Source organism: Pseudopipra pipra, chromosome 20, assembly GCF_036250125.1.
Source record: "Pseudopipra pipra isolate bDixPip1 chromosome 20, bDixPip1.hap1, whole genome shotgun sequence".
Lineage (NCBI taxonomy): Eukaryota > Metazoa > Chordata > Aves > Passeriformes > Pipridae > Pseudopipra > Pseudopipra pipra.
Window position 1 is genome coordinate 2197960 of NC_087568.1, and position 27465 is coordinate 2225424.

At 53.2% G+C, this 27465-nt stretch overlaps 2 protein-coding genes and 1 long non-coding RNA gene across 4 annotated transcripts; 2 read left to right on the plus strand and 1 right to left on the minus strand.

The window, feature by feature from the left end:
• The first annotated feature begins 1372 nt into the window (after positions 1-1372).
• On the plus strand, positions 1373-14917 carry TRAF1 (TNF receptor associated factor 1). 2 transcript variants are annotated; one of them, XM_064676658.1, is made up of 11 exons: positions 1373-1782; positions 3151-3326; positions 4683-4767; positions 6186-6284; positions 6865-7026; positions 9253-9324; positions 9887-9952; positions 10379-10816; positions 11284-11461; positions 12012-12160; positions 13276-14917. In XM_064676658.1, the coding sequence occupies exons 2-11, from the start codon at positions 3151-3153 to the stop codon at positions 13489-13491; spliced, it is 1641 nt and encodes a 546-aa protein (XP_064532728.1). In that variant the 5' UTR covers positions 1373-1782; the 3' UTR covers positions 13492-14917. The 2 variants fall into 2 exon arrangements, with proteins under 2 accessions (XP_064532728.1, XP_064532727.1); XM_064676657.1 differs by having other exon boundaries at positions 1375-1782; positions 3151-3359.
• Positions 14418-18488, minus strand: LOC135424941 (uncharacterized). The gene is made up of 2 exons (XR_010435433.1): positions 16536-18488; positions 14418-16279 (listed from the first exon to the last, which is right to left on the minus strand). It is a non-coding gene; the product is annotated as an uncharacterized LOC135424941 (long non-coding RNA).
• Positions 18489-19068: 580 nt separating this feature from the next.
• On the plus strand, positions 19069-26827 carry PHF19 (PHD finger protein 19). Its single transcript, XM_064676659.1, has 14 exons — positions 19069-19982; positions 20297-20378; positions 20492-20587; positions 20679-20779; positions 20862-21010; positions 21321-21416; positions 21652-21720; positions 22191-22311; positions 22861-22928; positions 23020-23190; positions 23268-23355; positions 23625-23710; positions 23814-23909; positions 24203-26827. Exons 1-14 carry the CDS (start codon positions 19791-19793, stop codon positions 24549-24551), a joined length of 1764 nt encoding a protein of 587 aa, XP_064532729.1. The 5' UTR covers positions 19069-19790; the 3' UTR covers positions 24552-26827.
• The last annotated feature ends 638 nt before the right edge of the window (positions 26828-27465 follow it).

The window sequence follows — 27465 nt, forward strand, 5'->3', positions numbered from 1 at the left end:
AGGCAATTTATACTAACTGAAAATCACATTTTCATAGAATGAGACACTCCTATCTCAAGCATCTCTCTGAAATGCAATTACCAGCCCTGAAAATACCATTTACACTTTGATTACCATCTTTATAACAGAGAGCATCTGAGCCTAAATTCCATTTGAAATGCCCTGTGAAATCTGCTGTGTTAAAAATCTCAAGCCCTTCGCTTATTTTTAAAAGGTAACATTAAATATATTAATATATTCCCTTACGAGCTTTTTTCCTTGGGTGTAAAAATGATCATTCCCCTTAAATAGTGACACAGGGCCCTGCAATGCTGAGCACTGGGGGAATGGCTCTACAGTCAAGTTAAGCTTCAAATTTTAATCTCTCTCGGAGCCACATCCTGTTTTCAGTTAACTGATCTCATCAAGGGGAAATCTAACAGAGGAAATCTCTCTAGTTTGGAAAGTACCAAACCTTATCTTCGGTTCCTTTGTGTAATTCAGCACCTCTGAAGGCAGAGGTGTCCTAGAATCACAGAGACTTCTGAGAAGTCTCAAAGCAGGAGAAAAGGAGTGAACTGAGAGCCCAAAGAGCTGCCCCTTCATCCCCAAACAGAACCTGACCCCTGATCTTTCTAAATTTAACATCTCACACCTCTTTATAGCCCCAAAGCTGCAAAAGCCACATCCAGGAATCTTTTAAAAACTCTTTCAGAACCTCACTCACATTCTGGCAGAAACTGCCTGGGTCAGATGAACTTGCCATGAATTTTAACAACACTAACGAAAGCAAATGGTTCATTGGGGGGACTGACTGAGGCTGTCTCACACTTTTCTCAGGTGATACAGGGCCCTGCAGATCTACCTCTGGATCTACATCAGACCAGCACCTACAAATAAATTTACAGCCCAGAGAAGCAGAGAGAGGGAAGTGGAAATGAAGAGCCTGTCTGTGCACACACAGCACAGGAAGGTGCCAGACTTCGAGCAAACACTCACTGATGTCCAACAACCCCTGGCACAGTCCCGGGTACCTGGAGGTGGTCACTGTTGTCAGTGCAGCTGAGAGAAGGCCCCAGAGAGCCACCTCTGCCTTTGAGTTTTAATTTTCACCAAGAACCCGCCCTCAGTGATATTCCCCAAGTCTCCTTCAGAAGGAAAAGTGAACAGATTTGCATCTGCCACTGCTTTTCTGGCTGAATCCTCGGTCAGAACTTAGAGAAGGTGACAGCAAAGTGAGCTCTGTCAGAGGTGAGGAGGACCTTCTGCTGATAGTGAAACCTTCCTTTGTAGAATCTTTGCTGCACTCTTAGAAGGATTTGCATATGTTACTGAGCTCCCTTGAGTTATCCTGTAACTCATAGCCCTGTATGAGTTACGATCAGCATTGAAGGGGGAGGTTTCCCGTAGGTCCCAAGGAGTCAAGGCTCCCGTCCCGTATTTGGGGCAGGGGCTCCCCCGAGCAGCCAGGGCTCTGCAGGGATATTTTGGGCTGTGACCGCACCCCGGGCAGGCAGGACTTTCTGCCCGAGTGCCCGTGCCGGGTCACCATGTCAGACGGCCCCTCACCCCGCGTTCAGGAACCAGCCGCCAGCTTCTCCCTTTCGGCTGTCCCGGGGGAATTCGCTCCCTGGGGCATTTCCTCGGCCGCTTCCCCGTCCCCGCGGGCCGGGACTGCGCCGGAGCGGGGGAAGCCCCGCGGGTGCGGTTCGCGCTCCCCGCTCCTCCCGGCCGGGGCGAGGCAGCAGCGCCGGGACCCAACCGAGCGGCATCTCCCGTGCCCGCGGGGAGCGCCGGGCCCAGGTACGGGCAGGGATGCAGGGGAGAGGGAGGGAAGGCTGGAGGGATGAAGGGATGGAACCCGCAGCCCCCCGCCTCCCGCCGCGGGGACCCACCCGCTCCCCCCGGGCACACGGGCCCGGCCCCGCAGACAGCCCCGGGAGGGCAGCGGGGGCTGCCCGGGGGTCCTGCCCGCCCTCCGCCCCGCTGAGCTCGGGTGGGGCCCCGGGGACCCCCCGCGCCGGGGCTGCGCCTTCCCGATATCCCGGGATGGCTCCGAACGGGAACCGCGGCCGGGACAGGGGGAGGCTCGTCCTGGGCTCCCACCCACGGTCCGCACCCCAAACCCACCCACGGTCCGCACCCCAGACCCACCCCCGGCCCCCCCAGGGCTGCGCTGCCGGCTTTCCTTTGCGGCTCTGGCAGGTTCTGCAGCTCCTGCGTTCGCTGCGGAGCTCCCGCCAAACGCCTGCAGAGGCCGCGGGGATGGGCTGAGCCAGGCCGTGGAAAACAAGGTTTGTTCCCAAAGCAGAGCCCGAACCCCAGGGCCCTACCCCTACCCCAGGCCTGGCCTGCCCCAGGCAGCCTCGATTCGTTTTTTTTCGGGTTTATTAGTCAGTGTGGCTTCTGGTAATACCGAGATAGGTTATGGTGTGTCAGTACTGTCACAGGAAAAAAACAAGCTTTGTCAAGGCATTGTTACCATCAAACTGCACCGTGTCCCTGAGGGAAAACCTTCCTTGAACTTTCCAAGAGACACCAGAATCCCTTTTGGCTGCATTTCCAAAAACATCTCACTGCACAGCCCTTGTTACCCAAATCAAACTGGAGGTGCAGGACACCTTGGCATGTGTGGCTCCGGGTGTACCTGGGAAGAGCTCAAGTGTTAGGGATTTCTGGACTTGAGATTTCCTTTGTCATTTCACCAGTAGTTTTATGACTTCAGGAGAATCGCTGTCGACACACCAGTTGCTCAGTTTTTATACCTATGAAGTGAAATCCCAAATTTTGGCTGCTGGGAAGTGAATGTGATTGGGGATTTACTCTCCAGGAAACAACTCTGTGTGATGGAGGCCAGTGGGATTGTAGCTCATCTTCCTACAAGCTAAAAAACTCTGGAAAGAAACCCCCAACCGCTCATTTTAATATGTTGTCCATTTTCACGTCGTGCTTGAGGGAAATTTTAGATCCGTGCAGTAATTTCCTGCTGGTACCTGGTCAAACCCCACTGTGACATTTAGTCAGAGCCAGTCAAACATATTGCTGTCACTGCTCTGGGCTGGAGCTGCTCGTGGGCTTTGATGCCTGATGCATCCTCTCACATCAAAGTGAGAACGTGCCTTGTTTGAGCACCTGCTTTTTTTAACTTGCCTCTGACAATATTCACCCCAGATGGCTGAGAACACGAGCAGGGGCCTGCAGGACGGGCTGGGCTCTTCTCCTGATGAAAACGAGTTTCCTGTTGGATACCCCCCCACCATCTGCGAGGATGTGCCTGGGCAGAAGTACCTGTGCAGCAACTGCAACAACGTCCTGAAGAAGGCCCTGCAGACGCTGTGTGGGCACAGGTACTGCTCTGCCTGCCTCGCCTGGATCGTCCGGTACGTCCCTGGCCAGGGCATTCCATGGAGCCAGGGGCTCCCGGGAGCTGGGTCATGGCACTGAGCTCAGGGACAGGGCTCCAAGAGCTCCCAGGAGCTGTCACTGAGCTCAGGTACAAGGCTGGGGCTCCAAGAGCTCCTGGGAACTGTCAGTGAGCTCAGGAACAAGTATGGGGCTTCAGGAGCTCCCAGGAGCTTTCACTGAGCTCAGGGACAAGGCCGTGGCTCCAAGAGCTCCCAGGAGCTGTCAGTGAGCTCAGGGACAAGGCTTCAAGAGCTTCTGGGAGCTGTCACTGAGCTCAGGGACAAGGCTGTGGTTCCAGGAGCTCCCAGGAGCTGTCACTGAGCTCAGGGACAAGGCTGTGGCTCCAAGAGCTCCAAGGAGCTGTCACTGAGCTCCCAGGAACTGTCACTGAGCTTGGGGACAAGGCTGTGGCTCCAAGAGCTCCCAGGAGCTGTCACTGAGCTCCCAGGAGCTGTCACTGAGCTCAGGGACAAGGCTGTGGTTCCAAGAGCTCCCAGGAGCTGTCACTGAGCTCAGGGACAAGGCTGTGGCTCCAAGAGCTCCCAGGAGCTGTCACTGAGCTCAGGGACAAGGCCGTGGTTCCAGGAGCCCCCAGGAGCTGTCACTGAGCTCCCAGGAGCTGTCACTGAGCTCAGGGACAAGGCTGTGGCTCCCTGGCCCACAGTCATTTTACACTCTGGGAGGACTCCCCTTGTTGGACTGCAGGATACCCCCTGCCTCCTTATTCCCACCATGGAATGTGCAGGGTGGATGCTGGGCCTGGCAGGTGCCAGTTTTTCCACCTGTGACATAATAATTCTGATTTAACCTTGGCTACTCCAAGATTTAACCTTGATTAAGTGATTTAACCTTGACTTAATCCTTCCATGAGATTTTGCAGTCCTTTGATAAGAGATGTTCAGGATTTTAACAGACATAATGTCTTATTTGTCTTGGCAAAATAGGAATTTTCTGTGTTTTAAAAGACTTTATTTTCATGTTACTTCCCCTACCTGGGGTTCTTGCATAATTCATGAGATAAATAGTTTTCCATCTTTATTCTTGTTTATGATCCAGGGGGCTCTTATTTTACTGAATCAGAGATAAATTTGTGGGCCTAGTCCTGGTCTGGAAGAACAGAAAACAGAGGGGTTTTTATGTCAGTATGTTCAGGAATTGGCCCTTTACTGAACAAGAACTATGGATTCTGAGTGGAAATCACAATTTCCATGGGTTTATTTGTGTCAGTGCCTATCCAAGGACCTCCTAAACTACAATACACTGATGGATTGTATTTCATTCTTGTTTCTTTTTACCAGAAACAATAAAAATGCAATTTGCCAGAAATGTAAGGAGGAAGATCCCAACATTTTAAGTGAGGAAAGCCTACTGGCAGAAGAAAGGGTAAGTTGTCATTAATTTATTATTATCATTATCTGGGCTACCCTGGAGTCATCCCTGGGCTACAGTTCAGGAGGGAATAATGTAAAATGTGACAGCAGCTAATAGTTACACATTTTAACTTAGGCTTTAGTCATTTGGATTTCCCACCCTTTGTGATTTAAAAAAAGGAATGGCAGCCTCAGGACTTTCCAAGTCCATGTTCTGCACTGTAAAATCCCACACTCTTCCATATAATTAACTTTTTATTGCCTCCAAGTACCTGGTGCTTTCCTACTTGTAATAAGATGTCTGAGCTGTTACTTATTATCCTTAGGAAGTATCCTAATGGATTTTCCAACCTCGTGGCTTCTTGTACCCTTCAAACATGGAGCTGAATGTAATGATTGATAAAAATTATGTACTGGCAAATGTTTCATCTGCAATTTAATGGCACAGATCTGTTGTTGTTGGGTTGTTCTTCAGGCAAATTGCTGTGCTTTTCTATATCCCAAACACAAACTGGGCCATAGGGCCCAGTCCCAGGTTCTTTTTCCCTCCTTTCCCATTACCTGCAGGAATATCAACAGACACCCATTTTGTCCACATTTTTTTTAGGGAAAAATGAGACCAAAGAGGCAGTAAATAAAAGTCAAAGTTTAGGAAGGGGCTGCAGCAAAATAACGAATCTGCTGTTAATGCTGAACTTGGTGACACCTCAGAAAAATTCCTCAAATTTATTGAAATCTGGGCATGATTTGTAAATACTTCCCTCCTTGTGTTTGTAAACCTTCCTCCTCCCAGTTCTAGCTCTGGGATATTGTTGTTCCATGGGATATTTGCTGGAATTGCCTCCAGAGCATCCAAAAAGCTCGTTCTTGTGTCAGGACACCTCTTTTAACTGCTCAAGATGCAATATTAAAAGAGTGTGCTGTATTTCCTAATTTACATAACAATGGTACCGTTTGTCATGGTTCACAAAATGCAAAAATCTATCTTGTGCAAAAAAAAGCAAACAAGCCCAAACCACTCCCACGTGGTTCACATTGCTTTTCTTTAGTGCCTCTAAATGGAAACAGCCCCATCTGAGCAACGAGTCCTCTCTGCAGCACGTTAAGAGGTGTTAATGACCTCGATAATTAAATGCATTCATTAAGAGACCCCGTAGTCAGGCTCCTGTCAGCACATTCCTTGCATGGGACATATTTCAGGCTTCTGGGAAAAGGAATGTAAAATAAGAGCTCTGGTGGGCTGAGCATATTTTCAGTAAGTTTAGAACACATCAAGTAGCTTATTTTTTAACAGGAAGAAATTATTTAATAATTATTTGGGTTACAGAGTCTTATGGCAGTACAGTAAATTTTAGAAAAATAAAGGATAATCAAAAGAATGGATTACTTTCTGACCAGTGGGTTTTTTTCCTTACTCCGTTTGTTTTCCAGGCTTTTGGTGATGCTGCCATAAATAAAGAGATTTCTGAACTCAAAGTCCACTGTGTGACCCTGGGATGCAGTTGGTCTGGTATCATGAAAGATTTTGAAGTATGTTTAAAGACAGTTTATTTAGATTAACATAATGTCTTACTAAAAGGGGGGACAGAGAGGCAATGAAAGCAGGTTCTCAGCAAACACAGATTAATGCAGCATCATTAGGATCAGTGAGAGCACTGGGATTAATACCAACAAAATATCTAAAAACGTATCTCCATCATTCTTTTCAGACTGATCTGCCCCAGGTAAAACATTTAAATGGGCAAGATTTGGGAATCTGCCATGCAAATTAGAACAGTGAATACAAGGGGGAAAGCTGGGACCAGTATTGAGTTATTGTTAAAGAAAAGCACTTAAGAGACACGGTTCCAGGCAGATCTCGTGTTTGAATTTACCAAAAGTTGTTTGGTTTTGGCTTTTTTTTTTTAAGTTAAGAATTACCAAAAAAAGCCCCAGTAAAGCTGGTGAATTTTTCACCAGTAATCTCATAACTCTGTGCAGTGGGACTTTACCCAAAGCTTAGAAGAAATGCAGCTCAGGGCTCTGGGCTGCCAGAACGGGGGCTATTTATAGAGAGATGTGAATCAGCACTTTAGTAACCAGTGGTTGCTTTGTAACTTTTGACTTCCAGGAGCATCAGAGCTTGTGTGAATATGCTTTAATCCCCTGTCACACTGGTTGTGGGCACGTGGTGATGAGGAAAAAACTGGCAGATCACTTGGAAAAGGGCTGTGTCAATAATGTGATGGTGTGTCAGCAGTGCCAGCGCAGCTTGTCCAGCACTGAATACCAAGTAAGAACAGTTCTCTCTCAAATTAGGGCTTTATACTCTTATTTTAAATAATCTATCATGCCATTTTCCCATCCTGATTTCACTGCACTCAGAGGATATTTCATTTTCCCGAGTTTGCTGATTTTTTTTTTCCCAGCTAAAATGAGCTGGATGTGATAACCTGCTTCCCCAAAGAGGGAAGTGCCTGTCTGCTCCCCCAGGGCTGGGGCAGCCCATGTTTCAGCTCTGGAAAGAAAACCCCAATCCCTCATTTTCAGTCTCAAAACACCTCCCAGTAGGAGGTAGGGGAGAAGCAGAAGAACACAGACAGTGGCAGGGAAGAGACCTTGGAAGTGGCTGGAATTTTATTCAAATCAAAACCACCCACAAATTTATAAGGCAGGACTGTCAGATATTATTTCTATTAGGGACAATCAGGTATAATCTCCAAATTATCAGCAGTGTCAATAATAGACCAGGAGAGTCGTACTCTGAATATGCCACAAATTTCCCAGTGACTATTTAAACTTATTTACCTCATAGTTTTTATGGTGTTTGCTCAAAATAATGAATGTTGTTCCCTCCAAATGATTTAAAGAGAATAATTGCCAGCCTTGGATTTTGTCCTGGGATGGGGGCAGAGTGATCCAAGACCCACCTGGCAGGAGGGCTGGGAATATTCTGAAGGTGTTAAATAGCAGTGGGCAGCTCTGCCTATCCAAACTGTCACAAACTGATTCCTTTCCACATATTGAGCTGTGAGATTTATTCAACGAGGGAGCAACAGTCTTGTGGGGTAAGGATAAGGTGCTCTGCCAAAACCTGCTCCTTGGGAAGCTTTTGCATGTGCTCCTCACACCTCACCAACTCCTACAGAGCAAGGAGAATATCTGGACCCAGGCAGCTCTTCCCAGAGCTAAATACAGTGTGGTTTCCAGCTTAAACACCAGAAGGTGGCAACACTAAATCCCTCTCAGCTCCCTGGGAGCGCAGGCTCGGGCTGGAGGGGGAAACCTGAGCCGGGTGTGCTCCCCGAGCACCTTTCTCCTCTCAGAGCTCTGATACCGCAGCTCCAGCTCGGCCCCTCCACCTTCCTCGCTCAAGAGCTGTTTTCCTCCCACTCATTCCGGTTCGCTGCCACCTAATTAATTTTTTGGTCAGGAAACCTTGGCAACCGAGCCGGGGGGTTGGCCTGGAGATGTTGCTTTTTCTCTGCCTCCTTTGGTGTTTGTAAAATTGGAGCGTTGCTCGTTGCACGCCCTGCTTTATTAACTTCGCAGTGAAGTGGCTTGAGAATTTTGATTATTTGTGGGTATTCCGTGTGTCCACAGCCCTCGGGGAGCAAATAGTAGGTTTGGGGCACTGCTCTCCCTCTCTCCATCTCAGACACTCAGTTATGGGTCTGGTGATTTTTGCATTTCTCTATTTTCAAGACATTTCTCTCCAGCCCTTCCCCCCTCGAGATGTGAAGCCATCTCCTCAGATCAGTGACCTGAAGGAGTAAAAGAGCAGAAAGGAAGGAAATAAAGGCATATTTTGTGCAACAGCAAGATAAAGAGTGTTAAAAAACTGAGTCAGAGAGGGAGAAAATCCTGTGGCTGCATTTCTGAGAATCAAAAGAGAAACTTCAGGACTGGTACGAAGAGGAGTTTATAAAGATTAAAGCCAGTCCCCCCTGAGCAGTGTGAATGGAAAGCTGACAGTTGCTCTGTTAAATACAGATATTCCAGCTATGAGCCAATGGCAGGGGAATTACCTTACCCTTCTTGGAGCCAGGAATGGCTGGAAGCCTCATGTTAGTGGTGATGCATTTTGCATTAGCACATCAGGCTGGAAAATTTGGATTCCAGCCTTCAAAATGTGCATAAGCAGGATGCAAGAAGGGTCTGCACACAGAGCAAACTACATGAAGTCAATGCAGGAAGAGTTTATATTTGAATTTGACTTTATATTTGAGTTTCCTGTTCTTGAGCTTGTTTATATTTATATATATGTGTGTGTATATATTTGAATTTCCTGTTCTGTTTGTCAGTGTTGCTTCCTGTTCTATAACACACCTGCTTGTCATTGCACATACATGTGTGTGTAAATACATGTGTGTGTGTAAATACATGTGTGTGTGCACACAACTGTGGTTTGAACCTGGCAAGACTTGTACATTGTCAATCTTGTAATATCCAGGGTGAGACCTTGTAGGCCAAGAATTAAACAATGTACTGAATTCTTTTCTTCTGGTTTTAATGACAGGAACATTCATGTGAAGACAATTTCTGTAAGGAACAAAAACACGTGCAAACAGAAACAGCATCCAAGGAAAAGGTGGGTAAAAGATGAGTGACTGCAATGCAGTTTTATTTCAGTTAATGAAATTATCACTTGTTCACGTTGATTAAAGAGGATCTGAGAACATCTTCAGGTACAGCAGTTGTATCTGGGTGCTCTTTACATCCCAGCAAAGCTCTGCTGCCCTCTCTTCCCTGCTCCCACAATTAACTTTAGTAAATTATCTTCTCAATCATATAAAATGGGGAAATACTTGTTTCCTTTCATATACTCAGGGAGACCCACATGAGAAAAGAGGAGTGTGCTGTAGAGCAGGGTATTTAAAGTACCTGATTTATGAGAAGCTGTGGTTTATTAAATTGTGCTGTGACATTATGGGGTCTGTTGGATGGATACTTCATGCAAGAAACCTGCAATCAACCACCTCTTAATTGATTTACCATCAATTTTCAGAGCTGGTTGGACACTGTGGTAATGCCTTGACTTGAGTGAACCTGATTTATGGCTGCTGGGATTGTGGCCTAGGTGTTTGTAGGGAAATAAAAGAATCACTTTCAATTGGTATTTGATTATTTTCTCTCTTTTTTTTTTCCAACAGAGCCTCTCTACCCCCTCAGCCAACAAGGATGGGTGTCGCTTTTCTGAAGTGGGCTGTTCATTCAGGGTGAGTGAAATGGAAACAGAAACAGCACTTCTTTGCATTTTAGTTGCCTTGTGTCACCTCTTGTGCAGAGTTTCAGGTGTTAAATATTGGCTTATCTGGGAATCTCACTGGGACTCTGCCTGGCATCCTGTTTAATACCAAAATTGCCACCAATTGTTTTATTTTTTATGTAGCACATGTACATGGTTGGACTTGATGACCTTAAAGGTCTTTCCAGCCTTAGCAGTTCTCTGATTCTACACATGTAGCCTAAGCTGAGAGGGCTCTCTGTGCCTCCTCTGGTGCCAGCTGATGTAGCTGCACCTGCATCTTCCAGGTTTTCCACCTCTGCCTCTCTCAGGAAGCCACAGGATTGCTGGATTTGGCCCCACCCCATCCGTGGGGTGGGTATAGAGAGTGTATTGACAGTGTGTCACCTTCTTCCAGGGAGGCAAAGAGAAGATGAAGGAGCACGAAAAATCTGCAGTTGGGGCCCACATGCTGCTGCTGCTGCAGCACGTGAGGCAGCTGAAGGGAACCCTGTGCTCTGCTGCCAAGGCTGCCCACGGTGCCACCCCGCAGTCGGAGCTGAACGGGAACAGGGCGGGAAAAAGCATCTCCAGCCTGCAGATCCCAGCAGGGCTGGACATCAGTGGGGACCTGGAAGTGGACTGCCTGCCTGGATCTTCTGTTTCTGAGGATGAGTCTGTTCTGCAACAACTCATGAGGGAGAAGGTGATTTCCGAGCTGGAAAACAAGCTGCACGTGTTTGAGAACATCGTGGCAGTGCTCAACAAAGAGGTGGAGAGTTCCCACATGGAAATCATGGCCTTCCGGAGGCAGAGTGAGCTGGACCAAAACATAATCGGAGGCCTTGAGCTGAAGGTAAATAATAACGATTGTCAATGTCTTTGTTCTGTGGACAGCAAATATTGACACGTACCAGTGGGAGGGATCAGGGCAGGGAGTGTGAGCTGGGAAGTGTTAAGTTCTGGACACATCTACGGGATCCTGGCGTTGTTTTGGATAAATTTTCAAGTGGGGATCTCTAGTATTTGTTCTCTAAATCCACATTTAGGTACCAAGATATTCCTGAGGCTTTTGAGTGTTCAGAGTTTGCCAGCATCAGACTGTGAGCAAGCAAGGCAGTTGTTTAATTGACTGCTCCTCTTACAGCAGCAGTTTGCCTGGAGGCCCAAACAACCATCTATCCGCTTGTTTTGACACAGAGCTGTCACTTAAAAAGAAATCAAGGGAGAATTTCGGAACAGGAGCACTTCAGAACGATTCAGCTGCTCCTGCAGCACAGCCTGGAGAGGGGGGCTGGCTGAGAAATGCTTTCTTTCCTCCAGATTGCAGAGCTGCACCGGTGCCTGACGCAGAAGGACGCGGGGCTGAGCAGCCTGCACAAGAGCCTGGTGTTCTCAGAGCAGGCCTCCTACGATGGCATCTTTCTGTGGAAAATAACAGACGTGGGCAGGAAGCTCCAAGACTCTGTGACTGGCAGGACAGTGGGGTTGTATTCACCAGGTAAAGCACGTCACAGGTCTGTGTGTTTGCAAACCCCCGTTCCTCCGGGACGCTGCTCCTTCCTGCTCGTGCCAACAGGGCCTTTAAAGCAGCTCCTTAAACCAAGATGCTGTTTATACAGAGACCTGTAATCCAGCTTTTCCAAGGAGCTGTGCTCTATTCTGGGCTCTCCCTCTGCAGTTTGCCCTCCACCACAGCTACTTGCAGTGTCCTTTGCTGGATCCCTCCCTCCCAAGCCACAGCTCGATGCCTGTGGCACCACAGGGCTTCCTGCTTGCAGCTATTTCCCACGTGGGAAGTAATTGGATTAGGTAAAATACCCTTGTGTGGCTAATAACAGGTAATTTTCACTGAGGCATGAGGCACTAAAAGGATTCCAACCACTGGAATTTCATTGCTTGTAACCCCCAGGGGGGACTGATTTGTCTGCTCTCCTCGCCGTGAGAGCGAAACGCGGCACACGCCACCTCTTCCCACGTGGCAGAAACGCTCATTAGGCCTCTTTGTTTCTCCAGAGGAGGCTTTGCTAATGAAAAGTTCTGATTTTCAGCTTTCTACACTGCGAAGTATGGCTACAAGGTGTGCCTGAGGGTGTACCTGAACGGGGATGGCACAGGGAAAGGGACCCACATGTCCCTGTTCTTCGTGGTCATGAAAGGAGACTACGACGCTTTGCTCCCGTGGCCTTTCAGGCACAAGGTAAGAAGGGAAACCTTTCCATGCCTGATCCCAGCCTCAACCCACTGCTTCTCCCAGTCAGCACAAGGGGACTTTTTTTCCTCTGTTTTAGTGGAAGTTGGGCTGTTTTCCCATTTTCCCCTCCGAAGGCCATCCTGGAATCCTGGGTAATAATTTGTCTCTGACTGGAGTCACTTCCAGGGAAAGCTGCTCCTGCTGATAGTCCATAATTTGCCTGGTGGGATTTTCAGACACCACAACACGGTGTTTGAGATATTCCAGATATTCCAACCTGTGTCCACCTGGGCTAAAGCCAGAGACACATTTTCTCCTGGCTCTTGCTAAACATAGATAATATCAATTTATGAGGGAATTTGCTGCCTGAAGGTGTCAGAAGGGTGAGAGTTCCACTTACAAAGGTGCCACAGATGTCTCATGTGATCCTGGTCTGATTTTTTCTCCTAAGTGTGGTCTGATAATGGCAACAATGGTTAGAAAAGCAGTGAAACCCTGGCAGGGCCTGATCTCTGCTCTGTGTGTGGTAAGAATTCCATAAACCTTTCATATAAATAGCTTTAAATAGCTTTACTGCCTGTTAGCAGCCAAAAAAGCAGAAATCAAAGTTCTCAATCTTCACTGTATTAAAAGATTATTACATACATTTCGTATTTAAAGCTGAAGAACAGCTAGTTAATAAAAGGGGTAATGAGATGGGGAGATTCTATACTGATATTTAGGTTGTGTCTTTTCCATATTCGTGCACAGGCAACTGAGCTGTTTCTTCTGAGTCCAAACCACAATAACAGAATAAACATAATGACTGTAACCAAAGCCAGGGTTTGTTTAAGTTGTCGTGAGAGAGGCAAAAAAGCCTTTGGACTGTGCAGTTCTCTACCAAGAAATAATGCCCTGCTTGATTTAATTGAATTTTGTTTGAGGGGTGGCAAAGTTTTTAAACATTTCATCTGGGAACTGTTACAGTCCCCCTTGTTGGCACGATCTGACCTTGGCTGGAAACGTTGGTCACAGTTCGTGTTCAACCATCAATGGAGTTTTTGCAGCACTTCCATCCCTGGTGTGTCCTGGTTTATTTTTTTAACTCCAGTAACCACTATTGCCACCTCCTGTTTCCCCAGGTGACATTTATGCTGCTGGACCAGAACAACAGGGAGCACGTGATCGACGCCTTCCGGCCGGATTTGGCCTCCGCGTCCTTCCAGAGGCCGGTGCACGACATGAACGTGGCCAGTGGCTGCCCCACCTTCCTGCCCCTGGCCAAGCTGCAGTCCCCCAAACATGCCTACGTGAAGGAGGACACGCTTTTCCTCAAGTGCATCATCGAAACCAATTAGCAAACCTGGAAATCTGGGAGATCACCCCCTGAAGGGCGACACGAAACGGGGACAAAACCACCCGGCTGAGGCCTTGTGGTGGTTTCCGTGTACACACAAAGCCCACCCATGTCACCTGGAGATCCCCTTGTGCCAAGGGCTTCCCCCAGTGCCCATGGAATGGGCTCCTGCCCATGGGAATGTGATTATCCCACTGAAACAGCCGCTTTTCCTGGTTTGGGTGTCGGTCACAGTCACCCCCAGCCCCTCAGAGGGATTGGTGGAGAAAGCACTGCTCTGCCTCACACCTGGCCCGGCTGTGGGGGTGGTTCTGCCGGGGTTCCTGGCAGGGAGGGAGGCTCAAATCCCTTGGATTGATGGGTTTGGGGGGTGCAGGGGGAAGCTGAGCTTTGCCATCCTCTGGCAGCACTGTGGAAGGTACAGCTCCGTTTGCAGGGGGCACAGTCCCTGGACTGCACTGCCTGGCAGCCCAGAGGGGGATTTTGGCTGTTCCCAGCAGGAGCAAGGACAGGTTCCTTCCCCTGAGGCCCCCCTTGGGTGTCTCTGCCTGTGCTCATGGTGAGCTCTGGGCAGCTCTGGTGGCTCCAATCCCTGCCCCGGGGGATTCCTCCCTTCCTTTATTTTATTTAACCTCTATTTATGTGCCCTGTAAAGAGATGTTGTGTTGCAGCAGCAAGGGACCAGGTTACACTGGGGGAATTACTCTTGGATTTCCAAAGGAGCTGTTTGACTTTCCCATTGCAGATCTGGAGCTCTGGGAGTTGGAAACCCCTGGAAACCCAGAGCTCTGCTCCAGGCAGGATAGAGATCCCTCAGTGGCTTTGGTTTGAACTGTCCAGTCACTTCCTGAACCTTCAAGGCAAGTGACTTATTGGAAATTATTGATTTTTTTTTATTGCTTCTTTTCACGTGCTCTGATGTTTAAGTCTTTTCACACCCTAAAACAGAAGTAGCTGCAGAAATGGTTTTTCCTTTTTTTTAAAAATAGAAGTAAGAAATTAATAATTATTTTTTTTTAATATGCAAGACCAGCTTGGGGCTATCTGGATGTGTGCAAAATCTCTCATTTCTATCTTGACAACATCCTTTAAAATAATTAGTTGTGATAAAGTATCACATTTCAAAAACACCCTCCCCATAAACAAATATTTATCAAAGCTTGTTTGGGAAGAAACTGGATAATCTTTGCCATCACAGACACATAGTCTCTCTCTATGTCTGTCTTTTCCTCCATTCCATATTTAAAATGTCTTTCAAGGACAGAAAGTTATTTTTCCAGCCCCTGTAACCACACTGGAGTAATTTGCCTAAAAATATTGTGCTTCTCGGGGCTGTATCACTTTGGCAAGTGCTGTATTTATTACAATAATTCATATTTTCTTACCATTTTATTTATTTCCTAAATGAAGCTCACTAACTTAAGAAAGGTTTGGGTGTTATTTTCCCTGTGAAACAGGGACTTGAGCAACTTGGAGATGTGATGATGGGGGTTTGTTACAGAAAAAGCTGAGCTGTGCTACACTTCCCTTCCTTCCTTCTTTCTGGGGGAAGGAAGGTCTCTTTGGAGCTCAGGAACTACAGCCATGCCCAGAACATCCATTCCCCTCAAACCTGCCCAGCTGGGAGAGCACTCACAGGCTCTTCATGTCTTATGCAGTTGCACAGAGCACGCAAAGAGAGCTAAATTAAAAAAAAAGATGGATATGGATCAAATCCATGCTAAACAAACAAAAAGACACGAAACCCAGTGCCTGATGCTCTTCCTTCCAAAGGCACAGCTGGCACAGAGCAGCCCAGTGTCAGATTGAACTGCTCTGGCTCCAATTGGAGCCACACCTCGGACCCAGTGCTGGATCAGCATCCTCGGGAAGGGCTCCAAGGAGCTCGACCTGCCCCCTGAGCCAGGGGAGCCGGAGCATTACCACGGCCCTGTGGAATGTATTGAACTGCTTTCCAAACACAGGGCTCTGCTCCCTGCCCTGGTGTTCCTGGAACCAGCTCCGGATTTTCATCCCCAAAGTCCTTCAGCCACAAAACCTCCCTTGGTAAGGAAGTGGCTGACACTGAAAGGAGCTGAAACCAGAGCAAGAGTTCTCCAGTGCATCGAATCACTTCTGCTCCAGAAAGGAGCAGCCAAAGGGATTTTTTTTTTTTTTTTTGCCTGGATCAAATCAAAAGATGCAGGAAAATCAATGAGAATTCTATGGAATTAAATCAGCACCCTTTGCTCCATGTTTAGTGGCTGGGTTGGCAAAGGGTCACGGGTCTCCAGGAGCTACGACGCTCTGAAATAACCAAGGACAAGGTTTGTAGGGAAAGATCATATGTTTTTAGGAAGGACTAATAAAGCTGAATAAAACCAGGCAAATTTTAGGCTTATAAGCTTCAGGACATGAACTCAAATGTTGCACACAGTGGCTTTGAGCTTGAATTGGTCATGTTGGTCAATCAGATGCTTTTGGTGAGGAGGTGGTTGAGACTCTTGGAGCAGGAGGAAGCGTTGGCCAAGAGAGAGAGAGGGAATTATGTCAACAGCCTGGAGCTGCTGTGGTTGTAGCCCCTGCCATTGCCATGGATGTATCCTACTGAACCAGCTGAATCCCCAGCTGGCAGTGGCACTTGTGAGCTGCCCAGCCGTGGGAGGCTCCGGAGCGGAGCCGTCCCTGCAGATCCGATCTCCACATCAGGCCTGGAGCTCAGAGGCAGCTCCGTGTTTGGGTTTCCATTCAGTATTCCTCGGCTTCGGTCTCCAAGGCTACAGGCCAACACACAACCCCTCCTCCCACTCCTGTTTTCAAAGAAAGAAAAACACTGTGAAAAGAGGCTGCAACGATTTCTGGGCAGTTTTCAAAGCCGGAGGGCAGCGCTGGGAGCTGCTCTCCCCGCACACTCCGCAGGCTCTGCTCCAGCCAGGGCTGTGATTCTCCGGCTGCTCCATCCTCATCCGAGCAGGAAAGCACCTTGTCACCTCTGACAGAGCAGGGTGTGGAGGAGCGATTAAAAGTTTTTAAGGGAAAACTGGGAATTTTGGAGTAGTTAACTACCTGGGGCTTCATTCAAAACCTTTTGCAAATGCAGGTTTTGTTTGGGAATTCCATAGCGGGGAGTCCTGCCCTGGGAGCCCACGTTGGCCACACTCCCTGCCTGAGGAGGGTGCAGGATTGCTGGCCCTCAGCTGGGTGGATGCTGTGGCAGGAGCACCTGCAAAGAAACCAGAGTCAAAGATAATTATGTGGCTTCATTCCTGTCAGGAAACAAAGGATACGTCTCAAATTCTTTTTTTTTTTTAATTTAAATTTTTGTTTGGAGCTTTTGCCCCAGGGCAATGTTACTGCGCTCCCTCCATTGGCAGGTGCCGGCTTTGGGGTTTTTGGGGAGGTTATTCCTGCTTACACCCCCTGGTGAACTTGGTCCAGAGTTTGATTTCCATGTCTCACCATCCGCATTCCTGTGGGAAACGACCAACCTGCTGCAAACATCAGCGGCGGGGGCTGGGCAGGAGGGTGGTGCTCCCTAAGCCCGCGGGGACAGGCTGGGACAGGAACGGTGCCCCGGGAGCGCCACAATCCACTGGATTTGGGGCAAATCCAGCAGCTCTGATGCAGCGGAGCGAGAAGTGGGATTTGTCTGAGGGCAGGGCTGTGGTGCAGGGGTTATTTTAATCCCGAGGTGACTCACGCTATCCCAGCGTGACTCACGTGGAGCTGGGGCCTGGGGCTAGTTAGAGGTGTGGCACGGCATGGCACAGGATGGCACAGCATTGCACACATGGCACAATGTGGCACAGCATGACACAGTGTGGCACGGCATGGCATGGCATGGCATGTTGGACCACCTCCTTCACACCATGCTGGGCTTTCCTTCTCACACAGACCTGCACAGAAGGAGCAGAGCAGCTGCTCAGGGAACTGTTTCCCACCCCCTTCCCAGGTGCAGCATCACGACCCCGATGTTTTATGGGAAAGTTTGATTTAAAATATTGTTTCCTAGCAGATAGACTTCCATGTGTTGGAAAGGCAGCTCAGCAGCGTGCTGCTCATCCCTGACACCTGGGGAGATGCTCACTTGCAGTTCAAGCCTTGTTGCAGGTGTACTTGGAGCCTCAGCTCCTGGTGCTGCAGGAGCTCATCCATCACAGGCAGGAAAATCCCTCTGGACTCAGCTCGCGCTTGGCCCAGACCCTGCCCCGGGAATCAGCTCCTCTACGGCCCGAGCAGCCTGGAAAACATTGCTTTTTCAGGAGCGCTTTCCAACAAACAGCAAATCCTTCAGATTTCTTCTTGGCATCGACTGAAGCGTGTTTTTTTTTTTTTTCAGTGATAGATTTTTCTCTGTTGAGATTCAGAGAAAGGCTGAAAGGCTGCTCCCGGTTCCAGGAATCCCGGCGAGCACAGGTCGTTCCCTGTCAGGACAATGCCGTGCAGGCACTGCCCGCGTCCCATCCCCGCCCGTCCCCCAGTCCTGGAGGCCCCGGGGGTGCCCCTTCCTGGCTGCAGCCGCGAGTGAGAGGAGGGGGACGGGCGGGGAGGTCCCGCGGGTGGCGGGGGGTGCCGGTGCCTCTCCACGGGTGCGTGGCCGGCCAGAGGTGCCCCGTCCTGGCCCCGGCAGTGCCGCCTGCGGGGCACCGGGCGGGTCCGGGCGGGTCCGAACTGAGCCAAGCCGAGCCTCTTTGAGCCGAGCCGCACCGAGCCGAGCCGGGGTGCGCCCTGCCGGTCCGGTCCGTGCCCTGCCAGTCTGAGCCGTGTTTGGCGGTTCGTGCCGGTCCGGTCCGAGCCGTGCCTGTGGGTGCCGGTCGGTGCCAGCTCGTGCCGTGCCGAACCGTGTTTGCGGTCCGATCCGTGCGGTGCTGGTCGGTGCCGTGTTCTCCGGCCCGGCCCGTGCGGTGCCGGTCGGTGCCGCTCCGTGCGGTGCCGGTCCGTGCTCTCCTTGCCGGCCCGGTCCGTGCGGTGCCGGGCGGTGCCGCGGGGATGCGCTGCGCCGCGGTGGGACCGGACCCGTGGGAGGCGGCGGGGGCGGCCCCGCTAATTGCATAACCGGGACGTCAATGCCGGCGGGAGCGCGGGGTTAGCGCGGGAAGATGGCGCCCCGCGCCCGGCCCCCGCCGCGCCCCGCAGCCCCCCGGCCCCGCGCCCCGGCCGCCCGCTGAGCGCACCCCGCGGTAAGGGCGGCGGCGGGGCCGGGCGGGGGGCACCGGGCACCGGGCGGGACGGGCGCACGGACGGACGGACGGACGGGCGGACAGACGGCGCCGCGGCCGCCTTTGAATGAGCCAATGGCGGCGGGGCCGCGGCCGCCGCTCGGGGCTGCCCGCGGGGACCCCCGGCAGGTGCCGCCGGGGCACGGGGGGGACCCGCCCGGGAGCCTCCGGCCGCCGCTCGGTCCCGCTGCCCGCCCGGCACGGGGGCGGCGTGGGCGCTGCCACACGTGTCCGCGGGCAGAGCGGGGATCGCGGGGAGCGGGGGCAGCCCCGGGACGGGAGCGGAGCCGCCGCCGCGCTCGGAGCCGCTCCCGCGCGGGGACCCGGCGGTGCCGCTGCCCGGACGGGTCGCGGCTCGTGGTGCGGCGCCGCTTCCCCGGGAGCGCGGGGCTCTGCCGGGACTGGGATCCCGCTGCCCATCCCGGGATGATCCCATCAAGGAACGGGAGGGTTCTCATGGACAGCAGGGTCCGCGCGGAGGGGGGGTCGTGTGGAGGTCCGCGGCGCGAGGCCACGCGTGCTGCCACGGGGCCACGTGTGTGGCCGTGACGGGAGCGCGAAGGGGAGAAAAGTCCCTCTCCAGTGGGTGTCTGTTGGGATCGCAGCTCTGCTCCTTCACCTCCCGCACCCCAAACCTCGTGGTGGTGTCACTGGGCCACCTGGGTGGTGCTGGCACATCCCTGCTCCTGCAGCACTCCCGGTGGTTTGGGACCCCGCAAAACTGCTTGGAATTTGTGATTTAAAAATCACAGCGAATTTAAAACTTTTGTCCCTCACGTGCCCCTTCCCAAAACTGAGCCGTGTGTCCCGGTGCTGCCCGGCTGGGTGGCTCAGTGCTGTGGGAGACGGGGCTGTCGGGGGTTAATTCCCTGATTCCCTCTTGCTCACCAGTAGCAAAGATTTTGGCTGCTCCCTGGATTTCACGGAACGGTCTCATCGGCACTTGTTTTGGAGGTCCTGAGCCCCTGCTGGTGGGGCAGAAGCTGGGGCTTGGTCCTCTCAGGCAAAACTCTTAGGGATGCTGTGCCGGGCTGATGGGCTCGTTGTGTCGCATCACGAGGGCAGGTGACAGCTTGTGTGTCCCCTCCAGGTGCTGCTGCTGATGGAGCCCGCCAAGCTCAGCCCCCTCATCCGGGATGTCTATGCGGCCTCTGGCCGCGTCCAGCAGGCTCCGGGCGCCGGCTCAGCGCGGAGGGGCAGCGGCTGCCGGGAGCTCATGGTCCGGCTGACGGAGGGGCAGTACGTGCTGTGCCGCTGGACCGACGGGCTCTACTACCTGGGCAAGATCAAGAGGGTAACGGGAAATATTCAGGAAATATTCAGGAAATACCCCCCAGAGGGTAACGGGGGCACACAGAAGGTAACGGGAGCACCCGAAGTGGTGCCAGTGCCAGTCCCTGGGTCAGTTTGTGGCTCAAGGGGTTCTGGCTTAGGCTGCAACGTGCTCTTGGTCAGAGGGGCATTTTGGGTTGATGTCCTGCCCTGGGGTGTCACGCTCCAAACCTGACTTCCTACAGCCCCAAGAGACAGGAGCAGTCACCAGGGAAAACAGGGAAGTGCTGGGAATGGGAGCTGAGACACGCTGGTTCTTCCTGCTCTTTCCTGCAGGTGAGTGGCTCCAAGCAGAGCTGCCTTGTCACGTTTGAGGACAACTCCAAGTACTGGGTCCTCTGGAAGGACATCCAGCATGGTGAGTGTTGCCCCATCCTCCCTTCCCACTGCCGTGCTGTGGGACCCTTCCCAGCACCACAGGGACGTGGCTGTGCCTCGTGCAGCTCCGACTCTGCCCTCCCTGTCCCACAGCCGGTGTCCCCGGGGAGGAGCCCAAGTGCAGCATCTGCCTGGGGAAGACGTCGGGCCCCAGGAACGAAATCCTCATCTGCGGGAAGTGCGGGCTGGGTGAGTGTGGGCACATCACCCCGGGCTCTGCCCTGTCCCACCCTGGGGGGTGTGTCCAGCCCTGTGGCACTGACACCGAGCCCTCCTGCAGGGTATCACCAGCAGTGCCACATCCCGGTGGCGAGCGGCAGCGAGGGCCCGCTGGGCACGCCGTGGTTCTGCCGCCGCTGCATCTTCGCCCTGGCCGTGCGGGTGAGCGGGGCTGCCCCGGGCTGGGGGGGCACAACCGGGGCAGGGTGAGTCTGTGCTGACCCCATCCCGCTCAATCCCGCAGAAGGGGGGTGCCCTGAAGAAGGGAGCCATTGCCAGGACACTGCAAGCTGTGAAGATGGTGCTGTCCTACAACCCCGAGCTGCTGGAGTGGGACTCCCCTCACCGGACCAACCAGCAGCAGTGCTACTGCTACTGCGGGGGCCCTGGAGAGTAAGCCCCTGCCTGCCTGCCACGATTGGTTTTGTGGGGAAAAGATGAGGGTGGGGATGTTTTACCCCAAGAGAGAAGCCCCCAGCTTGCAGGGCACTGCCCTTGGCCAGCAGCTTTGCTGCCTGTGCTGCCTCTGCCATCCGGGTCTTCAATCGCTCCAGAGGCACCGTCTGCACCCACCCCTGGGGCTTCAGGAAATACAAGTTAGGGACTGACTTCCTCTCCCTGGCTGCAGGGTCTGTGCCTGGGAGGGGGCTGGGGTGGTGGCTGCCACATGCTGCCCTCACTGTCACCTTCCTCCTGTCCCCAGGTGGTACCTGAAGATGCTGCAGTGCTACCGCTGCCGGCAGTGGTTCCACGAAGCCTGTACCCAGTGCCTCAGTGACCCCATGATGTTCGGAGACCGGTACGTCCCCTTTGGCTTTAGAGGGGGGACACATCCCCAGCTGTATCTCCCTGATCCACCTGCCACTGACATGGATGGTGGCAGGCAAGTGGCCCTGTCCTGCAGAGCCCCACTTCCAGCTGTGCTGTCACTGTTGGCACCCAGAGCACTGTCCCACCCTGACCCATCCCCAGGCCCTGCGTGGCTGTGGCAGTGACTCCCACTCCCAGCACTCTCTCTCCCTGCTGTTTTCCAGGTTCTACGTGTTTTTCTGCTCCGTGTGTAACCAGGGACCTGAGTACATCAAGCGCCTGCCCTTGAGATGGTAAGAAACAGGCCCTGGCTCCTCTGGGATGTGCCAGGGTGGCCATGGGGCAGTGGGCTGGCTGATGAACACCCTGGAGGTGTTCAGGACCAGGCTGGATGGGCCTGAGAGCACCCTGGTCTAGTGGAAGGTGTCCCTGCCCATGGCAGGGAGTTGGAACTGGATGATCTTTAAGATCCCTTCCAACCCAAACCATTCTAGGATGCTATATTTGGGGTTCCCCCCAGCTGCAGGCAGTGTACCCCCCTCCCTGAAGCTCCAGGGATGCTGTCTTGGCTGTGGCATCCCCCACAATGCACCTCTGGACTGGGTTGCTTCCCCTATGAGGTGTGGGAATGGTCCCAGGTTCCAGCAGTGGGTTTTGGGAAAACCTGGGAGCCTGAGCAGCACTGGTAGAACAGGGAATCACGGTGGGTACTGTCCTGTGGGGAGAGGGTGGGCTGCTGACCCTCTGCCCCCCTTGGCTGCAGGGTGGATGTCGTCCATCTCGCCCTCTACAACCTGGGTGTGCAGAGCAAGAAGAAGTACTTTGACTTTGAGGAGATTTTGGCCTTCGTGAACCACCACTGGGATCCGCTGCAGCTCGGGAAGGTACAAACACGCAGTGGCAGAGCAGAGTGTCCCAGAGGGCAGTGTCTGTGGTGGAGGGTGGGACTCCTGAGCTGGGCAGAGCCGAGGGCCTTTTCCTGGGGCTGAAGTGGGCAGGGGGTGAAGAGTGGGAAGGGACTTGCCCATGTGTTGGCAGTGCCACTGTGCCAGCAGCCCCATGCTACTGAGCTTGGGCACCTCTGCCAAAACCCAGCTCCTTCAGCACTTGGGATGGGTGGTTCCTGCTCCAAATGAGCTTAATCACCTTCCTCTGGGCTGGGATTGCCCTTGTTGGGGTGTCAGAGCCGACACATTTCCCAGTTGGAGCCGAGCCAGGAGGAGCACGAACACCAGGGTGTGTTGGGAGCCTGTGCCTGCAGTGGGATGGGTCGGCTCCCTGGAGGTGCCAAACCCAGGCAGCTCTGGGTCTTGGCATCCTTCCCTGCCCAGCCTTGGGCAGGAGCTGAAACCCGGAGTTTGGGTTCCCCCATCTGTTTGGATTTTGTATAACCCCAAAGGGTGCCAAGCCCTCCTGACCCCCCTCTCCCCCAGCTCACGGGCACCCCCGTCTCGGAGCGCGGCCCCCACCTCCTCAATGCCCTCAACAGCTACAAGAGCAGGTGAGTCCCGGGCGAGGGGACAGGCTGGGATGCAGGATACAGGATGCTCCTGTGCCCCCCCCCGGGCTAAGGGCTGTTCCCTCCCCTCCAGGTTTCTGTGTGGGAAGGAGATCAAAAAGAAGAAATGCATCTTCCGCCTGCGGATCCGCGTCCCACCGAACCCCCCCACCAAGGTGCTGCCGGAGAAGGGCCCCGGCGAGGGCGAGGGCGGCTCCTGCGAGCTGAAGAAGAGGGGGAAAAGCAGATGTGTCCACAAGGACGGGTGAGTGGCCATGTGTGCCCGGGCACCCCCTGCAGCAGTGCCCCGTGCCCGCTGCCCCCTCACGCCCCTCTCTGCAGGCTCCTGCCACGGCAGCTGCAGCAGCACAAGCGGCGAGCGGCCAAGCGCAAGAGGGCCAAGTTCCTGCTGGAGGATGCCATTCCCAGTGTGAGTCCTTCCCCCCCTCCTCTGTGCAACCATCCTGGGATTTGACAGATGAGTGGGATCCCTGCAGCCCTGTCCTGAGGCTCCCTGCAAGATTTCCCACTCCTGCGGGCAGGGAGAGCCCCTCTCGCTCCCCCTGGGAAGTTGGCTTGCCACGGAACACTTTCTGGGGTGGCAGGGGCACAGGCAGGAGGGTAGTGGTGCCAATGTGGAGGGCACGGGCAGCACCCCTCTGCCAGGCAGTGACGAGTGAGCTTGTTTTTGTGACACAGAGTGACTTCACCTCTGCCTGGAGCACCAACCACCACCTGGCCAGCATCTTTGACTTCACGCTGGATGAGATCCAGAGCCTGAAAAGGTCCGTGGGGCTGGGCCGGGGCTGTGGGGGGCCAGGGGTGCTTCTTGTGCCAGGCTGGGGCTGACACTGCATCCCATCCTATCCTATCCCATCCCATCCCCAGTGCCAGCTCAGGACAGACATTCCTATCAGACGTGGACTCCACAGATGCCGCCAGCACCTCAGGCTCGGCCACCACGAGCCTCTCCTATGAGTCCAGGTGAGGGCTGTGCCCTTTGCCCCCTCTCAGAGGGGTCCCAGTGGCACGGCCAGGAGGGTGAGGGGCTGCCCTCTCCCCCCACAGCACCCTCGTGTCCTGGCACAGGGATGTCCCACGTCAGGCAGCCTTTGCTCCCCGTGTCCCAAACCATGCTGGTGGTCCCAGAGCGGCCCTGCTTTGCTGGGTGTGCGGGGTCAGGGCCCTCAGTCCTCGCTGGGCTCCCTCAAATTCCCGGCACGGTGTGGGGCACCTTTTGGGAGCCGTCCTCACCCCGCTCTGTCCCTCCCTGGCAGCCAGAGGACCGTGGGCAGCCGCAAGCGCAAACTGGCAGCGCCGGCGTACGGCTCGGGGGCGAAGCGCAGGGGAGGGGACGGGGGCGGGCGCCCGGCCCTGGGCACCCCCGAGGGCAGCGAGGCCCCGGGCGGCCCCGAGCGCCCCGACGACGGCATCGACAGCCACACCTTCGAGAGCATCAGCGAGGACGACTCGTCGCTCTCCCACCTCAAGTCCTCCATCAGCAGCTACTTCGGGGCCGCGGGCCGGCTGGTCTGCGGGGAGAAGTACCAGGTGCTGGCGCGGCGGGTGACGCTGGAGGGGAAGGTGCAGTACCTGGTGGAGTGGGAAGGCACGACCCCCTACTGAGCCCTGCCCGCCCTGAGACCTCTCCCGGAGCCAAGCCAGAGGAGATGAGGGCGATGGGGAAGCCCTGGCCTCGAGGCAGAGGAGGGTGCTGGTCCCCCCCGCCGGGAGCCTCTGCGGGTGGAGGCCGTGCCCACGCCAGTGGTGCTGCCCAGGAATGGAACCTGAAGCCTTGACGCTCTTTTATTTTTTATTTTTTTTTTTAATTTTAACAATTTTTAGTTTCTTGGCCAGTTTTTTTCCTGGCTGTGAGTGTGGCCCAGCCACACTCTCCTGGTGGTGGAGCCTTTGGCTGAGCCCAAGGCTCCATCGTGGTGGTGGTAAGAGCAGTGGGTGGCTCTGGCCCCTCCAGAAGGGTCCCCCTGGCACAACTGGGGAAGCCACTTTGGGGGACACCCCACAACCTGCTCGCACAGATGGACATCAAAGCCTGACTTATCCCTGCGTCCCAGCCTTACAGAGCAGCCTCGAGGGGGTCCTGGTGCCAAAGCACAAAGCCCCCCGTCACCCCAGTGCTTTCACAGCCCCTCACTGTGCCTGCAGGAAACGGGTGGCGACCCTTGGGGTTTTCTGCCTCATCCTAAATCCATTCATCAAAGGAATATGGTTTGTTTTGAATGAGGGGAGTAAACAGCCCACATGTAGCTTTCATGCCCACAGGGCAGGCATAGGTGGCTGCTCTCATCTCACAACCTGGACTGCCTGTGATGCTGCACCAGCTTCATTTCCCTGTTCTGACAATCGTGATCCTGGAAGAGATTGGCCAAAAGATCCTCCTTTGCCTTAAAGCCACCATGGGCGCTTCACAGACTGGAGCCCAAGGCCTTTGTTCTCACAGGAGCCTTCACCTTGAATGTGCCAAACCAGCAGACAAACCAAAAAGGCTGAAGAGGACAGTGGGGACACGTGGAGGGGGTTGTGCCAGTGCCTCACTGGAGAGCAGTTGATGTTTGTGAACAGGTGGGGTTGATTTGTCTGCAGGAGACAAGGAACAGTCCCCTTCTCTAACAAAGCAATACTGCCAGGTTGGGCAGGAGCAAAGCAGTTGGCTTTTAAAAAAAGATTCTAATATCAGATATATTTGTTAGATTGTTTTTTCTTAAGAGATATATATATATTTTTAATGTTGTCCTCCTCATCTCTCCCCCATCCCACCATGGCTGTCCCATGGGATGGAGGGTGGGTGATGCTGGGTGGGCTGGGTGGTCTTGCTCCATCAGCAGATCCTGTCCTGCAGCCCCATCACTGTCCATACCTGTGCTTGTGGGATCTGCTGACCAGAGGGTGAGTTGAAAAGGTTGATTTACTGAAAAAGTACGGAAAAAAATTCCTCAGTGTAGTTGGCATGAGAGGCCAGGTGGCCTTTGCAAACCAGAGGCCCAAATGTGGTCCTTAAAAGTAAACTTCTGCTGCAGCTACTGCTGAAATAACATCGTGGGATACCTGTGCTGTGGTGCAGCAGCTTCTCTGCAGCCTGGGATGTGGTTTGGGCCAGGCAGGAGCTGGTTCAGTGCCTAGAGAAGGAGGCTGAGTATCTGGCTCTGGGTCAAAGGATTGTCACTCCTTCCTCAGAGCTGCCCAGTGCCCTGTGCCCGGTGCTGTGCTTGGGGGAGAAGCTGTTGGCCCCTTGTGCAGGGACTGGTTTGGGAGAGAAGGCTCTGTGCAGCTCCCAGCCATGGGATGGTTTGGGCTGAGGGGTCAGATGTGCCTTGGGGAGCAGAGCTTGGCACCCTCAGGGTCTGCATCCCGGCTCATCCAGAGGGGAGCATCTCCAGAGGGACCCCGTCCTTTAGGGATGTGTGTTGCCAGGACCCCCATCCCTGCCAGGGAGGGGTCCAGCAGCTGGATCATTCCTGGTCCTGCCTTGGCTTTGTCACCAAAGGATCACTTAAAAGATTTCCCTTCCTCGAGTGCCTCTGGAGCCCTGTGCCTGTGGAGCCCCTGCCAAGGGCTGTGCCAGGGCCAAGCAGGGTCATTCCTGTGGGATGTGCCATGGACATCACAGTCATGGCAGCACCCACAAGATGTGGCTCTGGTTCCTCTCTGTTCCCTCTCATTCCCTCCTGGCTTCTTGCAGAGAATTGAATGTGGAGCCTTTAAAAGTATTTTTGTTGCAGAGTATATTTTGCATTCGCTGTAATAGAGATTATAACGACTCTGTGCACCTTCTGATTTCTGAGTTCAGGTTGCTGCTTGTAATAACCAACTCTCGTTATACCCAAGTTGTAATTAATATGTCTGATGTTCTGATGTACAATTAAAAAGTCCTTTTTTTTTTTTTTTTTTTTTACATCACTTTTATTTTGTAGTGTGAGGATTATTGGGTTTGGGCTCTTGGGGGGATGCCCAGTGCCCACCACGGTGCTGCTGGGTTGTGTTCTGTGCCAGGTGAGGTGTGTCCTCCCCTGGGAGGTGCTGCTGGGAAGCACAGGGACAGAAGGGTGGGAAGGGATGAAGGTGGGGAGTGAGGGAACGGCGGGACACTCCTTGTAGGGATGAGTTTTGTAGAGAGGGGTTGCCTTCATTGGTGAGGTCCCAAATGGCCCCATCCACTTAATCTTAGCCTAAAACTGGCCTATTGCACACGTAGCCTTGACAGGGCTAAACAAAGCTTAGCTTTGGGTGGTGCTGCCTTCATGTGCTCTGTTTCTTTTTGCCAGACAAGAGGCCTTGCTGGTGCCCTGTTCCTTCACATTTGGCACTGCCAAGGTTCCTCCTCTCAGAGCTCAGACCGTTTTTCCTCTTGGCTTCTCTTTCCTGCCCCTGTGAGCCTTCCTCCTGCTTCCTCTCATGGCTGATGGGGCCACACAAGCCCACAGGCACAGCTCCCAGTGCCTGCAGAATGCCCTGGATTGTTTCTCCAGGGACCTGGAATGAGCCAGGTGGGAGCATCTGTCAGCACTGGTCTGGAGAGTCA